The sequence below is a fragment of the Buteo buteo genome, chromosome 12 (assembly GCF_964188355.1).
Source record: "Buteo buteo chromosome 12, bButBut1.hap1.1, whole genome shotgun sequence".
NCBI classification, from domain to species: domain Eukaryota; kingdom Metazoa; phylum Chordata; class Aves; order Accipitriformes; family Accipitridae; genus Buteo; species Buteo buteo.
The window spans coordinates 35,765,689-35,789,838 of NC_134182.1; the positions used below are offsets into that span (position 1 = coordinate 35,765,689).

The 24,150-nt window shown below is 42.2% G+C and overlaps 2 protein-coding genes across 6 annotated transcripts; one reads left to right on the plus strand and one right to left on the minus strand.

Annotated features, from left to right (window-relative positions):
• Positions 1–405: 405 nt before the first annotated feature.
• Positions 406–19,718, plus strand: PHF10 (PHD finger protein 10). Of its 4 annotated transcripts, none has more exons than XM_075043339.1 (12): positions 406–1,062; positions 3,781–3,887; positions 4,455–4,585; positions 5,142–5,225; positions 6,638–6,771; positions 6,886–7,035; positions 8,236–8,345; positions 9,905–10,058; positions 12,492–12,647; positions 17,467–17,575; positions 17,860–18,048; positions 19,487–19,718. In XM_075043339.1, the coding sequence occupies exons 1-12, from the start codon at positions 421–423 to the stop codon at positions 19,570–19,572; spliced, it is 2,052 nt and encodes a 683-aa protein (XP_074899440.1). In that variant the 5' UTR covers positions 406–420; the 3' UTR covers positions 19,573–19,718. The 4 variants fall into 4 exon arrangements, with proteins under 4 accessions (XP_074899440.1, XP_074899441.1, XP_074899438.1 ...); XM_075043340.1 differs by having other exon boundaries at positions 5,148–5,225; XM_075043337.1 differs by lacking the exon at positions 12,492–12,647.
• C12H6orf120 (chromosome 12 C6orf120 homolog) lies at positions 19,503–23,454 on the minus strand. Of its 2 annotated transcripts, none has more exons than XM_075043343.1 (2): positions 23,095–23,454; positions 19,503–21,518 (listed from the first exon to the last, which is right to left on the minus strand). In XM_075043343.1, the coding sequence occupies exon 2, from the start codon at positions 21,471–21,473 to the stop codon at positions 20,916–20,918; it is 558 nt and encodes a 185-aa protein (XP_074899444.1). In that variant the 5' UTR covers positions 21,474–21,518; positions 23,095–23,454; the 3' UTR covers positions 19,503–20,915. The 2 variants fall into 2 exon arrangements, with proteins under 2 accessions (XP_074899444.1, XP_074899442.1); XM_075043341.1 differs by having other exon boundaries at positions 22,988–23,454.
• Positions 23,455–24,150: the final 696 nt, after the last annotated feature.

The window sequence follows — 24,150 nt, forward strand, 5'->3', positions numbered from 1 at the left end:
GGACGAGGGACTGGGAGCAGCCCCGGCTCCGGGACGGCGGCTTGGGCGCGGCCCCGCAGCCGGGCGCGCCCCCGGGGGCGGCGGCAGCGGCGGCGGCCGGGTCTCCCACCGGGGAGGGGCTTCGCGCTTTGTTCGCCGGAGCGGGGGCCCGTGCGCGGCCACGGAGCCCGGCTGCGCGCCTGCGAGCGGGCGGGGGGGTGTGTGTGCGCGCCGCCCCGGCGCCGTTGGGCCGAGGGTCTCTCCCGGCGGGGGAGGGCCGCGCTCCGCCTTCCTTCGCCCGGCCGTAAACCGGCGGGAGCGGGACGCGGCGCGCAGCGGCGGGGCCGGCCGCAAGAGTCCCCCGTCGCAGGGGCGAGCGCGCTCCTGCCGGCTCCCGCGAGTGCGCCCCCCGCCCCCCGTACACCCCTCCTGCGGGGGCTGATGGTTCACAAACGTAGCTCGTCCCCGGCTGACGTTCCCGGAGACGGGAGCCTGGCGGCGGAGCGGCCCGGCCCTGCTGGGTGCCAGCTCTCGCGTCGGTCAGCGGCTGCGGCGGCGGCGGTCGGCGCCAACCACCGCGGGGGGATGCTGCCCCTCCGCCCCGCGCTCCTGCCCAAGCGCTACCGAGGGGGCTCGGCTGCGCGGTCGCGGCCGGGCCGCGCGGCCGCCCGAGCGGCGGCGGCAGGAGGCGGCGGAGGAGGAGGAGGGCGCGGCGGCGTTGGGGCCCCGGCGCTGGGCCCTCGCGGCGGCGGCGTTGGCGGCGGGGCGGGCCGGTTGCCGGTCCGGCGGCGCGGGCCGGGGTCGCCGCGGGCTGCCCGGAGGGGGGCGGAGCAGGAGCTGCGCGAGCCGCCGCGCTCGTGCGCGAGCTGGCCGGTAGGGGCCGTTGCCACCCCCCGCAGGGGGAGGGGGGGCGGAGCCGGGCGCGGCGCGAGGCCGGGTCGCGCGGCGGCGGTGGCGGCGGCGGCGGCGACGCTTCTCCTCGCCCAGCCGGCGGCGGCGCCCCCCGCGGCGGTCATGGCGGCCGTCCTGTCCCCGCGCCTCTGCGACAGCGACCCGGCCACCCCCGGCGCCCAGTCCTTGAAGGTGAGAGCGGGCCGGCGGCCGCGGGCCCGGCGCAACGGCCGCCTCGGCGGGAGGCCCCGCCCGCGTGGGCGCCGTGACACCCCCTTCCCCCCGGGCGCTCCTCACGCTTCCCGGGGGAACCGAGCGGCGAGGGGGGGGGGGGGTTGGCGCCTTCCCGCGCTCCGGGCCGAACTTCGGGTGCGGGTCTGGGGCTTGAGGGGAAGGAGGGGGGGGCGAGGCGAGGCGAGCCCTCCCGAGCGCGGCGGGGCGGCCCGCTCCGTGTCGGGGCAGCGGCCCCGCGAAGTTTGGGTCTGTGGGCAGGTTCTTCCGCGTAGGCCTGCCGAGCTGTGCCCGCGCTGCCCGGGGACCGGCTGGCCCCCGGCGCCTGCTGCCCTTTCCCTCCCGCACAGCCCCCCCGCCGCCCCATCGGCGGTGGGGTTTTAAAAAGACGGCAGGGTGGGTTGTTGGGGCTTTCCGATGGCGTAACGAGGGATCGTTACGTAGATCTCGGGAGTTGATAGACCGGACCGGGAATTCGTAATTTAACCTGGTTTCCTAAGGATTAACGGGCGTTTTGCAGAAACGTGCGTTTCCAAGGGAAGAAGGGGGCTTTTTCTTGGCAGTGTTTGACTTTCCACGTAAAGAAAGCCGCAAGACTGTCCCTAACCATTATTTTTGGCGCAGTAGCAGCGGTTGAACTACCGCCTCTCTTAGATTGCAGTGCTAGTGTTTTCACTTTTTCCGCAAAGTCCTCTGCAACAAACAGCCTCGTTTCCTCGCGTGTTTTAGTCTGTGAGCCTGCGTGATCGGATTTGCTGAAGTTTTCAGCAAGAAAGAAAGCAAGGGTGGGAATGGAGGACGTTCATCTCTCCTGTGGTATGGGTGCTCACGTTTTTTAACAGTACTGGGTTTAATAAAAGAAAATTTCGAAGCAAAAGGAAAAACCGACGCGAGGCACTTCCTCTTCACTGTCCGGTTGAGATCTATTTTCTAAAAATGTTTCGAAGTTTCTCGGTAGCTTTGGTACAGCAAAGCATGGCTTTGGCCCCATTCGTGTTTTTGTTTAGCAGTTGAAAAGGTTTGGAGCGCTTTAACGTTCCATGTGGGAAGTAGGGATGAACTGCTGATGAGACATAGCTGTGTCACAGAATATGCGAGCGCAATATTGTTTTGATTGGGGACAGCCACTTGGTTTGTCTGATTGAGTTTATATGGGGAATTCTCAGCCATACTAGGAAATGGTATTACTGGTGATACTAGTGGAGGTGCTGCTTACTGATTCTTTAAGTATAGCTGCGTTAAGAAAGCACAGTTTCATTAAGGTTGCCTTCCAGCTTTTGTTACTGTATGAAAGATATTCTTCTTGCTACGCCACAAGAAAGAAAAAAGAATTTGTAAAGAGTTGCGAAAAACTTGAAATAAACCAAAAATACAGCAGACAAGTGCTTTTTCCCTGTGGTAGCCTGTCTTGATTATAGTACTGTGAAATGTTACATAACAGAAGTAATGTATTCTGATTTGCTGGGATCTTTTTAAATGATATTTCAAGCAATATGGTGTGTAAAACGTACTAGAATGAAAGACATTAGCTAAGGTAGACCTAATAATTTTTCTTGTCATTATTTAATCAGTATTTATAATTGGGCTTGATCCATTTATTTCTGACAGGTTAGTTCTTCCTTAAAACTTTTCACAAAAGTTATGAAACGTGATTCTTTCATACTACTCCACTTTTGAGTTTCAATTACCTAAAGACCTATCTCGTTCTTGGCTCTGCTGCTGGTGACAATAGGGGATTCACTGGAGCACTTCTGCCTTCTGTTTCTCATTTATAACCATGGAAGGGTGGTCACTGTGTGCTTTGAGAGTTGTGGATGAGGTAGGTAGGATAGCGTTGTATAGCGTTACTGGACAACAAAGCAGTGACAAGCATGAGAAGACCAACTGAATCATTGGTCTGCTAGGTTTTACGGAACTCTGTTTTGTTTTGTTTTTCTCTTCTTTGCCCTTTATTCCCTTTCTTTATATAGGTCTCATAAAATCTGAGTAGTGACACCTGTAAGTTAACTTCTAAATGTTCCCTTGTAACAGCTTTGTTCTCTTCTGTGTCTCTTGCAATACAACTTCAGCTTATTTCCTTTTATTTATTTTTTCCCCCACAAAAGACAAGTCTTTGCTACTTGCTGTAATGGTATCTCTTTGTAAACGGGATACCGTTCCTTTTATTTTAACTGTACGTCTGTAAACTCCTGTGTTGCATTTGGTAATATTTTCCTTGATTTTATAAGCATCAGCTCTCAGCAAGGGCTTGGTGTTTTTGCACTGCGCTTGCTTTTGCGAGCTAGCCTGATTAAGTGAATTAAGTCTTGTCCCTGACTGTCACCAGTGAGGGAAGTTTGCTGGGTCTACAGCTGTCTGGCCGTCCTGATGCCATAGGTAGTTTACATCAAGAACGATGAACTTGGTGGTCAGAGCCACAGCTCTGTCTATTCAGTGCTCTGCCTATGCAACAGGTGAGAAAACTGCCCAGTTCTCCTTCTGTGCCACTGTGTGTCATGCAGCTAGTTTATAGCAAGGAATAATTTGCTATAATTTGTAAAGGGTGTTATTTAAATAGCTCAGTAGTTCAGGTATATTTAAACTGTGGATTGCCTTGCAATTTATTTTTTTTTTGGATGTTTTACATTATCTGCTGAATGCTCGTAATTTTTTTAATATTTATCTTTATTTTCATTTCAGGATGACACAGAAGAAAATTCCAATGATGGCAGCCAGCCATCAAAAAGACGACGTATGGGCTCAGGGGACAGTTCTCGGAGCTGTGAAACTTCTAGTCAAGACCTTGGGTAACACCATTTTTTTACAATTCCCACTTCTTTATTGCTAGTCTTACTGTACTATTTGATATGCTTACGTATCAGCTCTTCTTTCTTTGCTTGTATATTCTTCATATATCTTTCTGGATTGAGGCAGTGTCCTATGAGCAGCTAGCTGTCTTTTTCTCCCAGCATATTTTAAGACATTTTATTTTAAAATGACACAAAATGTGCTGCATCTAATTTACAATCAGAAGCACAGCTTTACATGTTTTTAAAACTTTACCTGGTTTTGGAATGAATTTTGACACTGTAGTACCTGCTTTTCCTGGTGTCCTGTCCGCTCTCACGGATGTCCCTTTCTTCATGTTCTGTCTCTCAGCATATTGATGAATGCTGGTTTGGAGAAATATATGTGAAGTGGGGTGTAACAAAGTGACTTTGAAATGGGTTAACAGGATGCAGTGTTCTAAAGTGCTTGTCCAACTCCATAGATGTTGTTCACTAACGTATAAATAGGAATTGCTGAAATTCTAGAAATCTAAGTATCCCTCTTAAGGTTTCTTTGATTTGTTCTAACATTGTTCTTATACTTAGATACAGCTATTTTCCTGCCGAAAACTTGATAGAATACAAGTGGCCACCGGATGAAACAGGAGAATACTACATGCTCCAGGAGCAAGTCAGTGAATATTTGGGTGTGACTTCCTTTAAAAGAAAATATCCAGGTATTTGTTTTTAAAATTTTTCTTCTAAAAATCTTTGTCTTTGTACAGTTTGTATGTAATCTGCATCTCTCTGACTATAGCATGAGCCAACTGATTAAAAAAAAGACCCTGTCAGAAGCAGACCTGAATTATGTATGTTGTACTTTTTATTTTTGTTACTGGCATATTGAAAAATGTATCCTGTGGTTTTTGAAGTAATTTTGTAAAGTCTGGTTCTTCAGTCATGGAATTTACTTTTAAAATGCATATTGAAAGGAAAAAAGAATGCATCTTCAGTGCTTGATAGTGTTGTCTGTGTCCAAGCTCATATGTTAGGTTTCCTCAGTATTTCTGTAAATTGTAACTACAGGCAGGGTACTCAGAAAAATTGACCGTGTCCCTATGGCAGATATTAAATTTAAAATTAACTTATAAAATTATCTTGTTTGTACGAATGGTAGTATAATATAGACTCTCACTACCTGGAAATAAAATTGTCAAAATACTTTGACTCCGTTTATGGGGGAGTCTGAGTAACTGCACACAATTTTATTGCTCTTTTTTGTTTTCTTTGGAGATTTAGAAAGACGAGATCTATCTCACAAGGAGAAACTCTACCTCAGAGAACTAAATGTTATCACAGAGACTCAGTGCACACTAGGTAAGAGAACAAATTGTTAGATTCCTTGTTACAGTATTAAAAGTATGACACACTGAAAATGTGATTCGGTTTGGTAGAGAAGAGCTGCATCATTCTCATCTGAAAATGTAAATTCTGAAATGAAAACTGATTTATTAATTTGTGTAAATAGGCCATGAAGTATCAGTATTCCAGATGTAGTATACAAAAAATAAATTTTGGATCTATTCTAATTGCTTAGCAAAATCCCTTCTATGCTGTAAATTAACTTTTAGAAACTTTTTCTCCCTCTAGGAAAGAGAACACCATAATTTTTCAAATTAAAAAGTATGTCAGTCTTGTTTTGCTGAGTTAGCTGGAACTCAGCAAACATTGGTGTATCTTACACAGTTCAGCTTAGATGTTAGTTTTACAGGCGTGTATATTAAAGCGCATTAATGTACTTGAAATGGAATGATGTCATTGATGCAGCTTATATTCAAAGAGCTTGAAGAGCTTTTTTTCTTCCTCTGCTAATACATGTGTCTCAGAGCATGTTAAAGATTAAATGATGCCTGTCGCATTTTTTTCTGTGTATCATGGCTCTGTGCCAATGGAATGTCATTTTATATACTAATGATATTTGGTATACCACCTTTATTTCTCACCTGCTGGCTCTCTTGGTTTTTATTTTTTATTTTTTTTAAACTTAAATATGCAGGAGAGAACAGTATCTGATTTTTATCAATAGAAGCAAAACGCTATATTCTGCCTCATATATCAAGTCGAGATGTGTGCCGAGTTAACTATCCTTATTATTTTCAGGTTATATTTATAATCAGTGGGAGTAACATATGTCATCCCCTGTTCCATTGTCAATGTTTGGAGATTAGCTGTGTTGGAACCTTTAAAGGAGGAATTCTGCATTCTAGCTGCAAACTGAGGCATTCTGACTTCTGAACTTCAAATGCTTTTAATGGGGAGTCAGGAGTTGGTGTGCAGTTTGCTGCTCTGAATTGCCCTCGCAGTGATTCTTCCTTGACTTGTATAGAGAGGTTATGTAAACTTCATCATTTCAGTTAAGGTTCTGCAAGTTAATGAAACTGACACCTCACCAGTATTGGAAACCAAAACTAACAGTTCACCAGGTCCCACTTAGAGCAAAGATTCTGTCTCACAGCGGAGGTTAGTAGGTGGCTGAGTCACTGTGAAGGAGTCTGCAGCTGTAAGGAAGAAAAGAAATGCGCCTTGGCTCCTTGGGTAGAAGCAAACTCCTGATCACCCTGGAAAGCTAGACGGCACAAGTTTACTTCTACTTGAGAGAGAGAGAGAAGCATTGTGCACAGCAGGTTGTTGTCTCAGTTGCTCAAAAACTTGAGTTGGTCATTGTGGGATATAAATAACCTATAGTTAGTTTTGCCAGATAGCATCATTATTGCTTTTATCTATTTTAGGTCTAACAGCTTTGCGTAGTGATGAAGTAATTGATCTTATGATTAAAGAATACCCTGCCAAACATGCTGAGTATTCTGTTATACTGCAAGAGAAAGAACGTCAGCGAATAACAGATCATTATAAAGAGTACTCTGTAAGTAACTATCATATAACTGAACCAGAGCTGTAACCTGTGTAGTATAAGAAAAGGCTGTTTTCAGACTGATAGTGAAATGTATGTGAATTAATAAAATTGCTTTTATTCCAGCAAATGCAGCAGCAGAACACACAGAAAGTAGAAGCCAGTAAAGTTCCAGAATATATTAAAAAAGCTGCCAAGAAAGCTGCAGAATTCAACAGCAATTTAAACCGAGAGCGGATGGAAGAAAGAAGAGCCTATTTTGATTTACAGACACATGTAGGCAGATTTAAATTTCTTATCAATGTCAATAGGTAGCTCCTTGCTTGTTTTAGTAAAGTTGGTTTTGGTACCATTTAAACTATTTTATTATCAAGGGTTTTGATTAGTCTTGTTTCAGTCATGTAGGGACTTAAGCAGTTTTTCTGTGAAATGAGTAATACTGCTAAAAATAATAATCTCAAATATATTTAATGTGAAAACTTTTGGGTTTTTTAACTTGACAATACTTGTCTGGGAAGCTTTAAAAATTTCAGTGTTACTTTGTTGTCATGCCTTTAATCTGCTGGTAGTAGCATAGAACTATGAGGGATGTTTAGGTTACTAAGAAGCTTCTGTTGCTATTGTATCTATTCATATAAATGGCTAATTCTTTTTTGGAAAACCTCCAGAATTTTGCCTGAGCAATACCTAGAGTAAAAAAGTACACTATTTATCCTCTAAAAGAGTGCTACCTGTCAATGTTATACCCTTGTTTTTGTTAGGTGTTATATACTATTTTTGTATTAGATGTATTTCATGCTTCTGTGCCTGATTTAAAAAAAAAAATAATTAGCTGTTACTTTGAAGCAGGACTGTTCTGCTTGTGTAAAGACAGTAAACCAAAAGTTTTCTCTACAAAAATTGTTACATGGGAGTCTTACAGAAAGTTTACATTTTTCTGGTATTGACCCATGTTGGAAGCGAGATAGTGGATAAATAGTTTTATTTCTTTCTAAGGGAAAGAAGGCTTCTGTGTAAGCTTCTCCTTTCCATATATTTGTATTATTAATGGGATTTTTTTATGGTACAGTCTGGTTTCAGAATTAGATGGACATGTTCTTGCTGTCCTCTACCAATATGGACCAACAATGATAATTCATGCTAAAGATGCCAGTCACAAAAGTTAATTTTTACTGTTTCAATTGTTAGGTTTTAGTTGTTAAATTATTTTACATAATATACTGTTAGGAGTAGTCTTACCTAATATTTGTTCAGTTCACTAGATACTTAGCAATTGGCCTTCATCCGTAATACTATTTTGTGAGTGGGATCTCTTACTGTTTTAATGAATTGGATTTCCCATGGGAGACCTCAGGTAGCTGTTCCAACTCAATAAAACTGGCTAGTTAAAAAATAATTGGGGGGGTAGCTGGTCAGGAAGCCTCAAAAGTCTGTATGTGAAACAAAAACATCATTGTTTTGTGTTAAACAATACAGATTATCCAGGTGCCTCAAGGAAAATACAAAATCTTACCTACAGAGAGAACAAAGGTTAGTCCTTACCCAGTGGCTCTCATACCCGGCCAGTTCCAGGAGTACTACAAAAGGTATTTTAAATGCACCCTAACTGCCGATTCTGTTGCACTGATCTATTTTCTCTACATCTAGCAGATGGAAAACATTTCAGTGTATTTACTGTAAGGTTTTGAATTAATTTTATGTTTGAGACACTTGCTAGTCTAATAGACGCATAGCATGACAGCTTTTGTCAACAAAACAGTACTGGCTGTAAGAGTACTGTCTCCGCTGAGGTATTGCAATGCCTGAAACCTGGCCTGCTCAGGTATTTACTGTGTTAAAAGGAGACGTTGATTTCACTCCTGCCACCCTTATGTGTTTACTTATCATCTGCCTCTGCGTATGTGCTAAAATTAATGTTGCTATATCAAAAAGCTGTAATGCTGGCTTGCGATCCCATGTTCTCTGTGTGACAGGCTTACTGTCCCTTTTTAAATTTTTAGGAAGTTTTTAATTGAAAAAAAAAAAAAGTGGGATTGGTCTTGCAGGCTAAGTTTAATGTTGGATTTGTGAGAGAGAAAGGTTTTGCTAGTTGGATCTTTATATTTGATGAAGAATGTGTACTTGACTGTCTACAGAAACTTAAGACTTCACCGGTGGCATGCTCTCATTTGACAAATACTAATTTGAAAATTGTTGCCCAAGTTTTACCATCTGTACAACAGAGATGGTACTCATTCAATGCATGCATGGTTTTCTTTAGAGAAGCTCTTTATCTGCATATGCCTTGCTCATTCCAGTGTGTGTGTGTGCATACAGCCCACCCCAAACTTGCATGTTACAGGACATTCTTTAAGGACTTCAGTTTTATTAAATTAACTGAATTAAAAATACTAGGTATCTTGTTTATTTTGCACCTGTAAGCTGCAAGCGAAACTGCTTATCCTTCTTAACAAAGGACACAACCTTTCAAAATATGAATCAAAATAATACCCTATTCCTTACAACACTTGTCGTTAACAGTAAGAGGACTTTCCCCTTTTTTCTTGGTATTTAAGGTTAAAAAAAACAAGTGTAGATTACACATGTTAAGCTGTATCTGACTATAAGCAGTGCGATAAGATCTTCATGTTCTTCTGAAATCATATTTTTATATGCACTTTTTGTTCTCCTTCAATAATCGGGGAACTTAGACATAGAGCTACATCCTTTACTTACTTTGCTTTGGACCCTAGCTATTTGTGTGCCCTGGGTTAGAATTGTTGTGCGCATGCTATGTGGGCACTGAATGTTTATAAACAAAGTGTGTAGTCTGTTGGGTGTAGTAATGTGGATTGGTTAAAAATTTTTAGGGGTTCCGTGGCCTTTTAGGATTGTGTAGGTTTGGAACATTGCACATATACTCTTCCTGTGTTCCACGAGTATCTGCTACACAAAGACGACAAGTGCTAGATGGTATCGCATTTGGGAGGAGAAATTAGTATGTTTCCCGTGTTTTCAGAACCGCACGTTTTTATGTGCCTTCCTGAAAAAAGGGAGATTTTCTTACTCTTTCTCATTCAAGTCCTTGTATGCTGTGTGACTTAATATTTATGCATAAAGTACACATGAATTAATTTTACTTACTTATTTATTTTTTTAACTTTAGATACTCTCCAGATGAACTTCGTTACTTGCCATTGAATACGGCTCTTTACGAACCTCCTTTGGATCCAGAGCTGCCTGCGCTAGACAGTGATGGAGATTCAGATGATGCAGAGGAAGGGCGAGGTGATGAAAAAAGGAAAACCAAAGGCAATTCGGTGAGACAAATTGAAAGTATTCTTCAACAAAAAATCCCTTTCCCTTCACTTTTGTTAGTTTCAGTAGTTTCTTAGTAGAATCTTTTAACATTTGCAAGATGAAGAAGTGTGGTCCCTTTTTTGGTACTTCTCTTTATTTTATAGCATTGCTTTTCAGCTTTCTGTTTTGATCCATTTTTAAAGTAAATCAAACATTTGAAATTTCAGGCCCTTTCTTCCTTCTTTGTAAAGAAATCTTGAAGAATCTTCCCAGCCGCAGCTCTTCATTATGCCCTTTTGCCCAAGGGGAAGTTGCTAGCACGTCTGAGGGCAATGAACACTGCAGTTCAGGTCACAGCGTGTTTTGCTATTTAAGTCCCACAGAATCTGTCACTAAAGCAAAGGTGTTGATAGCCTGGTAACTTTTTCTTCTTGTGACATAGAAGCAGGAAACACTCAAGACAGAAACAGTTACTTTATTCCAATTTAAAGAGGAGGTAGAAAGCACTGGTTTTTTTGCTGCACAATACATCTTTAAAAAGATGTTTATCTTCTCTCTTTTTATGCAAATGCAAAATTAACTGTTACTGGAAGTTAAGGGAAACTTTCACATACCTACCTTGATAGTGTTTTAAGTGCTCGAGAACAGCTGAGCTTCAGGTGAGCTGTCTTGAGTACAACTGAACCATTGGTATGTTGGTGACAACCACTTTCCGGAAGCTTAACCCTAATTTTAAGAGAAATAGACTGTAAAATCACAGGTGCATTTAACAGTTTCTAGTTCAATTGACAAACATGTTAGACGGTGGGTATACATAATGCTAAATTTTGCCATATAAACATTTATTTTGTTTGAATATTCATAAGATACTCATAGCTGAAGAAGGAAGGAAAGGGTCAGCTTGTAGGCTAACAAGGGAGAGAAAGCTGTTAATGCACCCTTTCTGCTTGCGTTTTTTGGAGAAAAAGAAATCCTATAAACTTAGCATGCTAAATGTCAACTGAAAATTTTGGTTTAATCACACTACCGCTTTTTTACAGTTGGTCTTTAACCATTTCTTCCCAGTTCCCTTTTCCACTGACTTCCATTCCCCTTAATGTTAAAGAAAAATAGCTGGACCGAGCAGACTATCCTTTCATTTTTCACAGAAGTTCAGAAGTCTTTCTGGTTACAGAATGCAGAAAGGAAAATGTCCTTGTGTTGGAAAAGTGTAGGGAAAATTTAAAATGAGATTCCTGTGAAGTGGGTTTGGCTATGGGAGCACGGCTTCTTTGCTAGTCATTGGGGCACATTGTTCGGGAAAAAGATCTGTTGAACACAAAGGTGAGCAGTTGGCAGGCCTCATCATGAGTTTTGGGCTACCTGCCATTCATTGGATCCTCCCCGGTGAGTCCTACAATAAGCTTTATGCTTTTTTCCTTTTTCACCTGCCCCATTGTTGAAGTTGGGTAGCAATTTTCCTCTTCTTCTATAGGGTTTTAATGGGCCTGTCCTAAATAACCCTTCCCCGAAAATGACGGTGAAACATACCATTTCTTGTTGCCACGTAGTTTGCTTTGCTTTTGTGTCGTACTCCTCACTTTGCCCTGTGTCTGTTTTGTCTGTTTTGATTTTAGGCTCTGGGGTATAGGCTGATTACTATTAAGTTTGTACAGAGTGCCTTTTGCTGTAGGGCACCATTGTTATTTGGCCTTTTGGTTTTTATTGTAATGAATGTGATTAATCATATTGCTTTCTTCTGGGACTTTTTGGAGGCCTTTTTTAACACTTTTCTGAGAAAAATCTTGTGCTGCTGCTCTTAATTATGCTTACATTGATCTCTCACCCTCTTTGAACCTCTTCCCCTCTTTCTTGCCTCCTCATTCCTCCCCCCCCCAAAAAAAAAAAAAGCTTTAACTGCAGCATAAATTCTGTTGTTTAGTTCTGTATTAAATATTGAAGTGTGTTTGGCCTTTGATGGCATTCTTCTGCTGCAATCCAAATTAAGTATTCAGATTGCTCCTGGTGAAAATAGTAGACGAGGGTGGCAGAAAAAACCTTCATGGGTTTAATTCATGGCAGTGCTATTTGGTAGTACACTTTAAATGCATGGCAAGGGCACTTTTAACTTTTTGCTGGCCCTTTACTTTGTAAACAACATCTTGCATTTAGCGGATTTCTTGCTGACTTGTAAAGGAAAATGGTTCAAAGAATTACACTGTTGTGCTCCCCACTCTGGTATCAAGACCAACTGGAAAACATGACTGCTATTGCTGATGCCAGTCTCTTAGCATGAGAAAAAAAATAGATAATGAAGGTTATGAGCAAAGGTGTTCTAGATTGTGATGTACCCCATGCTTTTGCAGAAGGATATATACATCCTTCTCTTACCTTAGTTGGCTCTAAGGGGCATAGGAAAGACTTGTCTGTCTATCCAAAAAATAAAAAATATAGCTATGGTATTTTTATTATAGGACAATTCGTCTGGCAATGTATCTGAAGGTGATTGCGCCACAGACAACCAGGAGGATTCTTTTCAGGGAAGACAAAAAACAAGAGACAAAAGTGCTACTCCAAGAAAAGATGGTTCCAAACGTTCTGTATTATCCAAGTCAGTTCCTGGGTACAAGGTAGAAGAAAAAAGCCCCTGACTGAACTCCTTTACTGACCAGCCTCTCCCTGAAATATTTGGATTTTTTCAATAATATGGAACTTCTGCTTGCTGTACTTCACTAGCTGCTCTCCTGTTGTGTGCTCCATCTGTTTGTTTCCTTACTTACTTTTTGCTTTTATTTCCTGTGGGGCTTTCCTTTATTCTGGCTATACAGTGGCCTCTGTTTCTGTTAACTTCTCAGATTCCCAGGCAGTAACACCAGAAAAATCCACTGTGGATTTCTCATTGGAACTCTACATCTTTCTGTCTGCCTTAACATAGCAGTCAGAATTACTTGCCAGTTCAAAACTAGCATTCAGTATCCTTTTTTTTTTTTCTACTATTTAGTATGGCAGCATACCAAGAGATCAGTGCTGTAAGTGCAGCTATGTGGCTGAACATATTGTTAATGACGTTCATTTTAAATACAGCCTTTCATCCTGAGATGTTACGGTGTGTAGAATGGAAGGCAAGAAGCTTACTACAGTTGTATAGGCAACACTACATAACCACTTTAACAGTATATGGAAAATAGCTTTTTATGTAGTTCACACTATGTAGAAATGTTTGTGGGCAATATGCTTTTATCCAGGCTAAAAATTTGGTGCAGATGTTAAGACATTTCAGCTGTCAAGCAGTGATTGCCAAATCTAAGACCCAAATCTTCAGTATTACTGTATAATCATTTCAAAAATTAAGATAAGAATACTTTCCAGAAGAAATGGGAATTGACATGCATTATTTATGTGTTGTTATTCTGCATACTAATAGAGGATTTGAATATGATGTAACACTTTTAAAACACATTATCGCCTAGTCCTGTTCCACTGGAAGGAATGAGAATTTTCCATTGACTTACGTGGGAGCAGGAATAGACCCATGAAGAGGCAAAACACTACATTAAGATAGGGTTTAGTATTTAGCAATCAGGAATGCTCGTTAATAGAGGTTATGGAAGAAGGAGCACTTTTGTCAGTGACAAGATTGTACATATTGAGAAACTGTCTGGGCACAAAAGTGAGCTGTTGATGGCTTGCATTTTATATTCATAAATATTTACTGTCTGTATTTACCAAGTTAGTAGTAAGTAAACTATAACTTACGTTAAGAAGCTAATTTCCAGCCAGAATTGGACAGCTTTGATAAATTTTCTCTACATACAGCATCTGTGTAAGTTCGTAACAGATAGCAAGCTCCAGTTGCGTTTTCTCTTTTCAGGAACTTTCTAAGAAATATGCAAACTGTGGAGATTTAGACTGTGGTACCATATGTATATTTTTTTATATGTAACTTTTCAAATTGTTGTAGACACAGAATGCATACCAATATTCCCATGAACGTGAAATCCAAAGATGGAGTTGACATTTGGGGTTTTTAGCTCTGTTTAATTTGGCATTAGAGATTGTGTGCCACTGGTTTACAGAAGTTTCACTGAGCTGTGAGAAGCCTGAGTGTTTGATTAGTCCGATCTATGTAACGGCCTTATGAATGCATAGAGAAAGAATTGATGGCGCAGAACTTTCTGCAAATTTCTGAACTTCCAGTTGTAGAAGAGTAATGATAGTATACAGCATTCCATTTTGAAAATGGATTCCCGTAGCAATTACTTACTGGTTCAAAATCACTGACTGTGTTAGTAACAAGGTCTTACTATAAACTTACCGTGCCACGTCTTTGCAAGGTCAGCGTACCCTGCCTGCATCAGCTGTCAGGCCGTTGATAAGCCAGAGGTGGTGGTGGTGTGTTGGGAGGGTGAGAGGATTGACTTTCTTGTTTGTGGAAACATTTAAGCGCTTTCAGTAAGCCCAATTACATGAGCTGTTTCAACTGGTAAGACAGAAAGATTCTTGTTAGTTAGTGTGTAAAAACACCAGATAATGATATACCTACCGTACGTGCCTAAATGTTAAGGCACTTTGAGCTGAAGGCTTAACTGATTTAAAATGTTGTCCCTGTGAATTATAAATCTTTGTAATACTTTTGTTCTGTATTGTTCTCTAATATTTGACTATTTTTGTAGGACAGTAGTCTTTCAGTTACACGTAGTTAAAATTGAAGGATAATTGCTACGGCATCGACATGCAAATGTATAGTTACAGCCACATTATGAGTATTACAGGATTCACACATTTCCACTGATTTATTTTTGAGCAAAGAAAATAATGTATTTTATATGGAGCCATTTTTATTGTCAGTTCTTTAACAAAGAACAATTAGCGTGTGTTTTACATTTTGTCATGTTACAGGTGGCGAGTCTTTGCTGCAGGACTGGCTACTACAATTGCACACACAGGGTACTGTTAAAAGTACAGGAGATTTTTTGCACATGAAACTGAAATGTATTGAGAAACTATATTTTACAACACTTCTGTTTTGGGTCACTGTATATGAAAATGGAACACTTTGCATTCAGAACAGAACCTTATCAAAGTGGTGGAGTTGGAACGCTTACTTTGAGAGCTGTAGCACAGCAGCATGGAAGTGAAAACTTACAGAGCAGGCAGTCGTCATTTTGACCCTGCATTCATTTTCTCTCCTTCCTCATCCCAGTCAGACGAGGACATAGAAAGCAAAATTTACTCTAATTGGATGGGATACTGTGACTTCCCATTTGGATTTGATAGACTTTTTTTCATAGCGTTTCTAAAAGCCTTTTATGGTGGTAGAACTTGAACTGATTTGAAATGTGAATAGTCTTGCTTTTTGGTTGGTTTTTTTTCCCATTTTTGAAAAAATACTTCCATACTATTGGAACTTTTATTATTAATAGGCTGTGATTCTCACTTACCCCCGCCCCCCCGCCCAACACGCACGATTTCTAATGAACACAATTTAGTGAAGTAAGACTAGATGGAAGCATTGCTAATAAATGCATCTCTATCAGTGTCTAACTTTAGAGTTACGTGTATCGGAGTGTTAACTGCGCATACCCTAAGGCAGGTACGGTGACCGAAAAGCAGCTTACTTTTGTTTTGCTGGAGTACCAGGGAGTATGCTGCTGTACAGTAAAGGCAGTAATACACAAATCCATAACAAATTAGAAGTCTGATTAGAAAAGTGCACTTGCTATTCTAGAAAGGCTTGGTTTATGTAGAAATAGATAAAAACACAACAAAAAAAATTAGAATGTAGCCTAAACAACGGAAGGGTAAATGCTGCAACACTGGTGAGGTTTAAGCATGTGCCACTTTTGTTGGGAGGAGCAGGGTATAAAGGTATACATGTAGGACACGTAGCATAGGTAACAGTAAAAGAGTTTATGTGTGGTTTTGCTTCCATTATATTTATTATTTTGTAGAAACGTTTGTGAATGTTAGACTTCTTCTATTGTTTTATTATATTTATGTATAAAACAGGTTGACTCTGCTTTTTTAAAATAAATAAGCAAAAAAAAGTCTGTATGAATGCCTCTGTCATCTTTTGAAGGAAGTTGCCTATAAACATCTGGTATGGTGTTTTGTTTTCTTAAATAAAACTCTTTAGACCAGACAATTTGAAGCAGACTGTAGCCATGTTTAACTTAAAAAGCAGATGAAAACTTCAGAAAACTTAAAGCAATGCACCCTGACTGCTCTAAAAATGAGTTAAGATACTCGTTATCTTGCTAGGTGCTAGAAAAAACTGGCTGGGGAAGTAGACACACTTAAAGAGAAGTCGCATTGCAAAAGATCTTGGTGAATTTTTTTTTTATGTTTATATATACACACACATATAGTTCTGTTTTCACTTTTTTAATTTGTTTTAAAATTAAACTGCATTCTTCGCCGCACATGTGGTTGGTAGTTGACTGGAACTCTTCTTGCTTACTGACAAGTTGCGTGGTTCCTTAGAAAGCAGGGCATGCCTTCAGCTCCCTCTACTAGCTGTGTCTTTGCGGCAACATTTTTTTTAAAACTCCAGCACTAGTCGATTTAACATCAGTGAGTACTACATGAATTTTAAACCGCATTTCTCACTAATTTCATTATGCAGTGGTCAAAGCTCAGCAATATAACTACTGAAATGTTTCTGAAATTCCTAATGCCTTACTTCTTCCTCGGTCCTCATTGGGATACAAGGCCATTGGTGTATCTCTTGGCTCGGGGCACAGAATGCACACACAAATGTTACTCATTGCAACAGCCTGCTGTTTCTCTCTTGCCTTTTAAACGGATCTCACAGACCCAAATACGCCCCAGATCATCACGTAGAAAGACGGTGAATGTAAAACTGTAGTTAAATGTGAGGGTGTGTATTTCTTACAGTGATTATGACTGGATGCAAGAAAGGACAGTAAATAGATAGCCACATACAGCATAGCTGACCAGGTATTTTGGAACTAAAGACACAACAATCAAGTTTATTGCTTATGTAATTGATTTTCTATATTTAGGGACAAATGTCACGCAAATGGAAAATGGTATTTAAAATCTTCTGTAAATAGGAAATCTGCATGGAGATTCAAAAAGAAGTATTCTATATTGGGAAAAAACACTGAAGTGTTTAATGCTGTGTCACATTTAACTTGCATTGAGGGGAATGTTAGCTGATGAACTCATAGGAAGGAGCAAGTACATGCTTTTTGCTCCAGTTTGATTTGCATATAACTCACTACGTGTGCCGAATGCAAAATTCTATGAAGTTAATCGACAATTTTTTTCAGTGCTGCTGCTTGTCAGTTATTGTCGTGTGTTTTAAGGTTCACACATCCTAACAGATAGCTCATTAATTTTAAGAGTTAAGGAGATATATGACATTTCCTTTTAAACCTGTAAATTCTTCCGGAATGAATTTATAGCCCTCTTCTACCCTTCCAGCCAAAGGTCATTCCAAATGCTATATGTGGAATTTGTCTGAAGGGTAAGGAGTCCAACAAGAAAGGAAAAGCTGAAGCTCTTATACATTGCTCCCAGTGTGACAACAGTGGTAAGTATCTGCATACACTAAGCGGATTCCTAAGGGAGTTGGTTTGGCAGATCTTTTTGTGGAAATACTTAGTGTACTACACTCGTGTGCCGGCAGTTCCGCTGCCTTTCCTGTCCTTCCTTACGGCTCCATCTCTGTGTAACGTGACGTGTCCTAGCGCATTCAGCGCACTGCGGGATCTCGCCAGGAGGCGAGCTAAGCTTCAACTTCTGTACAAGCAAGCAGTCTAACTGGCTTTAAATTTCATTTCAGACCTAAAAGTAATAATATTGGTTTTAATCTAGGCCATCCTTCTTGCCTTGATATGACCCCGGAGCTTGTTGCTATGATTAAGACTTACCCTTGGCAATGTATGGAGTGTAAAACATGCATTATATGCGGGCAGCCTCACCATGAAGAAGAAATGATGTTCTGTGACGTATGTGACCGTGGTTATCACACATTTTGTGTGGGGCTTGACGCTATCCCTTCAGGTAATAAAGTAAGAATTAATTGTTCTCTTCCCACCTCCTCCGAGTCCTGGGCTTTCTCTGTCGGAATTAATACAGGTGTTGCTTTTGAAAGAATAGATTAAAATGAGTGTGAAGGGTAGGATTAAGAAACACTGCAGGAAAGCACTCACACCATAGGACTCAACTTTTTTTAAGAAGCTTTATTTCTGTATATTTGGTTGTGCACAGTTTAACCTGGCAATTCCTGTGTAGGAAATAGAGTTGGCTTTTACAACAGACTCACTCAGAATTAGTTTGTTTGGTTTTTTTTTTCCCATATCCACAGAATACTGAGAATAATGACCTCTTTTCATAAAAGAAACCTGTAAAGAGGCTGTATTGCTGCATATCGCTGGAGTATAGCTTTCACATTAATCAAGTGTTTGTGCTATTATTTCAGTTTCCAGATAAAAAGTGCACTCAATTCAATATTTGTAAACACCTTTTTAAACCCCTTCCTTCCCTTTTTTTTTTTTTTCCTTAAAACACCAAAGCTGGAAGTGAAGTACCTTGATGTCAGGCAGCCTGTACCTTTAAATTACCTGGTCACTTGTTACCACCTGGCCAGCTCAAAGCAGTGTAAAGAAAATCTAACTTGTAGTATTTTGTTGCTTTTCATGTAATACTGAACCCCGGGTAAGTAAGTTCATGAGTAAGTAAAGTACTGGGTGGCTGCACATTCTGCAGGGACAGCATTCCCCGTAACTGCAGTACTTCAAACACGCTGCACGCTCCCGTTTTGGGAAGCACTGGCGCTAGCTGTCACTTCGGTACAGTTCTGTGGCTGCTTTAACTTCCAGGCTGACCTAAGGACAGAATCTAAACAAAATAGATTAAATGCCTGCAAAACTATAAAATTACCAAGGCAGCCTTTATGATTCCAGCTGTTGTAATACAAACATTTAAACACTTCTGCTCTTTGCTCAACCCTTTATTGTTCCCTCAGCTAATGAGTTTTAGTACAGGGTCTGGTGATGAGCCCCTGCCAGCAGTTTCATCTGCTGAAATAACCGACGCTGGCTGGGGGAACGGGAGGGACCCTGTACCCGTGACAGGAGAACAACGTTCATTTCTGTTCCGAGTTAACTGCCTGTAACCTCCAGCTGTGGTCACACTCAAGCATCATTTGTCAAGTTCTTCCCTAACGACCACTTCCTCAGCACCGCTGGCACTTCCCGAGGTCCAGAAGGATCGGTGTAGCCAGCTGTTACATGTCATGAGTCCGCAAGGGAGGGGGAGTTTTACCTGCTGCTTTCTATACCTTTTCAAAAAGATGCTTACGTTTTAGAGAAAAGCACTGGTTGTTCACGTTAAAGGAAGTACTGCAAGTAGGTGAGCACCCATTAGAATGGCGAAAGGTGCGTAACTGGGTGAGTGAGTAACGTTAGTTTCCCAATAATTGATAACTTTCTTTTCTTAGGTCGCTGGATTTGTGATTGTTGTCAGAAAGACCCTCCCGTACCCAGAAGAGGAGGAAGAAGGGGGAAAAACAGCAAGGAGGGCTAAACCCCCCCCCAAAACTTGCTGTCCAAAACTTCACTGCACAAATTAAAGTGATACTTTGGTGCTATTTAACCAACCACTCTTAAGAGGAACAATACCACTTGATTTTTTTCTTTTTACCAAATAAACTTATAATTTTGGCTACATAATGATTTTTTTTGTGATACAAGTCACTAATCATGTCCTGTCAGATGTCTAGATGAGATAGACAAGCCAAGTTCCCACTCAAAGGGAGAAGGCTTTCAGTAATGAAATTTAAATGGTACATGCACCGTTTCTTTAAAATTGTAGTAACATACTTATTTATCTCAGTGCACTCATCAGTAAGCTCTGTGAAAAGAAAATTACAGAGCAGTTTAAATATTCACTGTTTGCATAGCAACTGGTTATTTTGAAAGACTCAACCAAAGCAAAAAATACTGCTGGAAAAAACTAACTTTGAAGGAAGAGTAGGCACGACCTGACCTTCTTACAATGTACTGCAGATTCCTTTCAGCAGAAATTTTCTTTGCAAGCTGATGATTTTTTTTATTATCATCTTTATGAATAAGTCAATCACAAAAAGCTATAAAGGGAGGTGTAAGAAAAAACCTCTCGAGTTCAAGATACTATGTGCTGCGTTGCTTTTAAGGAGGAATGAAAAGGTGATATTGACAAGTAACAACAGCTGGAGGCTTACTCTCCCTGCGGTAACAGGGAAGAACTGACATGCGCTTGGTTCAGGTCATGGATTTGCAGAGGTGACAAGTGACAGGACAGACCCCTGCCCAACAGACAGCTCATGTGATGTAGAGCACATGCAGTCACGATGCCCATCACCTATCCCCTTCGGTGACTGACTGGGGTTTTTTTCTTCCTTCACCTTAGGCTCCTCAACTTGAATACACTCAAAACCCATTGCTAATTAGTTTTACTAGAGATACTTGCTCAGAAAAGTAGTAGATTTTATTTTTAAATATGCTCTAAACTGAGAGGGGGCACACTAAAGTGCAGTTTATTTCACTTTTCTTTTTAAAAAAAGAATAGGAAAATACGGGATTGGAGCTGATTTTCCTAAGCACCTCTTTAAAGTGAATTTAACAAGATCCCAACCACCATACATTTGTTTTTGAGCCCTGATCTTTGAGGAACACCGCAAATGCTGTGCTTGCTGCACATTTTACATATGGGGGAGGATTTACAATATAAAATTAAATATGGCTTTTTTCCCCCCACTTCCTTTCTGGTTTAGGAAAAGTAACCTGAATACCTCTTCAGGAAACATAACAAAGAGTATTAAATATTACAGAAAGTCATTCATTTCAATTTCACAGGCTGAAGTGTGACTTAGTCCAGTGTCTATCAATTTAAAAAAGAATTTCAAGTATTAATTTCAAGATTCCAATAAGTATAGTCCAGAAAACAGACTCCTCATCCTGAGATTCATCTTCTGTAGACTGTGAGTATTTCTGGCTTGCCTCCACCTCCTCAGGGTTGTAAGAAGCCTCGCCAAACGGATACTGTACCACTGTTCGGTCGTAGTATACTTTCATTTCAAACTCACTCTCCAGGTGAGAGGGGTGACCGTAAATCCCAATTCCCACTGGGCGGCGGAAGTGTGCGGGTACGTGGACAATGTCTTGGCCGCAAGTTACAGACTGTAACTCGTATTCGTCAAAGCTGGGGTGAAGCGTCAGATCGGATACATACAAGTCTGCATCACCTTTTAAACTCCGCATCTGAAGTACGATCTTTCCCTCGTGGTTTAGTCTCAAATAGCTGTAGTTTCCTGCTCCAATCTGGCCTTGAACAACATGAAGAAGAATCCATTCTTCAGGTACATCCTCTTCCTCCAAGGTATTTACCACAAACAGTACTTGAGCTGCCACAAATATTATCAGGATTCTTCTCCAGCGTGCTGCCATGGTCTTAAGTTATATTCACACTCTTCCTGCGTACCGTGCACTACCCTGTGAATACAAAACACAATTCAGATTTTAGTATATTCCATTCTTGGAAGGGATCGAATTTTTTTTCTTCATTTGGTAATTTTTATAAATCCCCTCTGGTCCATACAAAGTTAAGCAACTTCAATTATGTTAATTAACCTTCCTTCTTTTTTAATAATAACAAAAACCATTGCTAAGATTCAGAACTCTGTAGGATTGAATTTCTTCTTCAAGCTTCACAGCTTGAATTTCTTCAAGGAGTTAAACAGAAATTAATCAGGTGGGTGTTCTTTCATCTGGAATGGACACAGGGACTTCCTTTTAATTCTACCTGCATACATGCCAAATTTGACAGATACCCAGGAAAGATGAAACCAAATAAGGATTTTAGCCTCAGCTTAAAAAAAACAGAGTTAAAAAAGGTGGCTTTTGCATGCTTGAAGAAGCTTAACTTTGTATCAGGTATTTAGGGCATCCTACTTGTTCTTCCATCCTCCCGTCTTAACTTCAGAAGACAGTAAAGGTGCAAAGCTGGATGTGTGCGTGAAGCAGTATGCATTCTGACTTGCACCAGGAATGGAGTTAGAAATAAAAAATAAGTTATCTAGCGAGATAATACATTAATTTATGATTCTGCTGTGTGGATTTTTTCATAGGACTAAACTTGGCATATTTTCCCTGAAAAAATGCATTTACTTTCCTGAAGATTTTGTTACCGTACAAACACTCAGCACTTCCCAGCACTTCTTAGAGAACAGAAGGCTGACGTTGCTGGGGGAAGGGGGAGATGGAAAGGACAGCTGCCAGATGAAGGCTCTTACACCCTCTCCCTCCTCGTTGTGTGCTTCCCAGTCGGGCAGCCTGAGCATACGGGCAGCGCTCCAGTCCTTTCAACAGTTGCACCAAGCGTGTGTGTACAAAGCAGCAAGCTCCAAACCTCGCTGAAGGCTTCCAAAGCGTACAGCTGACCGAGTTTGACATGCAAATCAGTCGAGTGTAGAAGCCACAAGTATACGCACTTTCATGCGTAAGAGGAGGGTTCTCACCCCCTCATTTGTTCCGTAAGGACACTACAATGCTCTTCAACGTGAAAGCTGCCAGTAAGTTGTTTTGCGCCCTGCTAGCATCAAAACAAACTGCATTACTTCTGCTGAGATGTCACTTCAACCTTAGAGGTTTTACAGTTAAACGGGTCTAGGGAAAAAAATGTACGAATATTTCTGTAGTTCCAAGTTTTCTGCCCCAGAAGCCTCTGTACTGCAGGGCCACAATTCTGCCAGGACAGCATAAAAGAAGGAAGTGCGGCGTTCGCACAACTTGACAGGAGACCCTCAACAGCGACAGAAAAAAAACCCCAAACCAAACCACTCTTCTGCCTTTTGTCTCCCTGTACCGGGGAGCTGCCTCTCTGCCGCTTCGGAACCGAAGTGGCGACGAAACACCCGAGCGGGGGAACCGGAGGGGCTCCGCAGCCGAGCAGAGCCGGTTACCTGGGGACAAGGGGAACCGCTCCGGCGCTGGGACAGCACTCGCCGGGAGAAGCGATCCGGGGAGGCCCTGGGCACAGCGGCGAGTCCAGGGCCGGGCCGCCGCTCACCTCCCACCGTGCTCCTGCAACGACGAGGCCCAACGGCGGGTTTCGCGGACGTGCGGCAGCGCAGCGCGGCCGGGCCGCCGCGGGGCAAACTCCTCCCCAGGGCGGGCTGAGGCGGGCGGCGGGGCAGCGCGGAGGCCGCCCCTGAGGAGCCGGCGGGCAGGGCAGGGCAGGGCAGGGCAAGGCAGGACGCCGCACCGCTCCCCCTGCACGCCCCGGGAGCCGCACCGGCGGCGGCACCCCGCCGGGACCGGACCGGACCGGACCGGGGGGGTGGAGGGTGTGTGTGAGGCCTCCGCGCCGCCCCTCGCCTCACGGCCGAGCGCGGCGCGCGCCACTCACCGCCGTTACCGCCGAGCGCTCCCGCCGCCCCGCCCCTGCCCCGCCCCTGCCCTCTGCTATCGCGAGAGCCGGCGGGGGAGGCGGGGCCGTCGTCACGGCAACGCGGAACACGCCACACGCCTCCCCCCCCCCCCCCCCGCCGAGGCCTGGGGCCCTGCGCTCGTTTTGTACGTTCCCATTCTTTTATTATTATTGCTGTTATTGTCATTTTGCTATTGTTATTAGCCCTGTTGTTGTTGTTATTATTTTCTTCCTTTTGTCCTATTAAACTGCCTTTCTCTCAATCCACCAGTTTTTTACTTTTTTTCCCCCATTCGCAGCTTCGGAGCACCAGAGGAGTCCAGTCAGGCAAGACTGGCTTAGTCGTCAGTTCTGAGTTAAGGATGACACATTCAAGGAGGATGGTGTGACACTGAGGGACCGAATACCTAGATTTTTCTGCAACACGCTAAGCATTTTTCGCAATGAAATCCTAAAACTAGAGAAATCTCATGTTATCTGCACCGAAATTGGATGTAATACACTTACTGGAGGATAGGCTGCCCTTCAACAATTAGTGACAATTTATGTGGCTATCAGCATAAACTTCACCTAAGATCACAGAACCGAAAAACACAGTGTGAAGAGAAGAAAAAAAATCATTGCTTTTGAATACCCATTGATTTCAACACAGTTACCTTAACTTGACTGAGCTCTTTAAAATTGTGAGCAAGACTG

Coding starts and splice junctions, on each gene's coding strand:
- PHF10 (XM_075043339.1), top strand. CDS start 421: ATGGTTCACAAACGTAGCTCGTCCCCGGCTGACGTTCCCGGAGACGGG. Junction 10,059..12,491: donor GGAAAACCAAAGGCAATTCG/GTGAGACAAATT, acceptor TTTTTATTATAG/GACAATTCGTCTGGCAATGT. Junction 12,648..17,466: donor AGTCAGTTCCTGGGTACAAG/GTAGAAGAAAAA, acceptor CTACCCTTCCAG/CCAAAGGTCATTCCAAATGC.
- C12H6orf120 (XM_075043343.1), bottom strand. CDS start 21,473: ATGGCAGCACGCTGGAGAAGAATCCTGATAATATTTGTGGCAGCTCAA.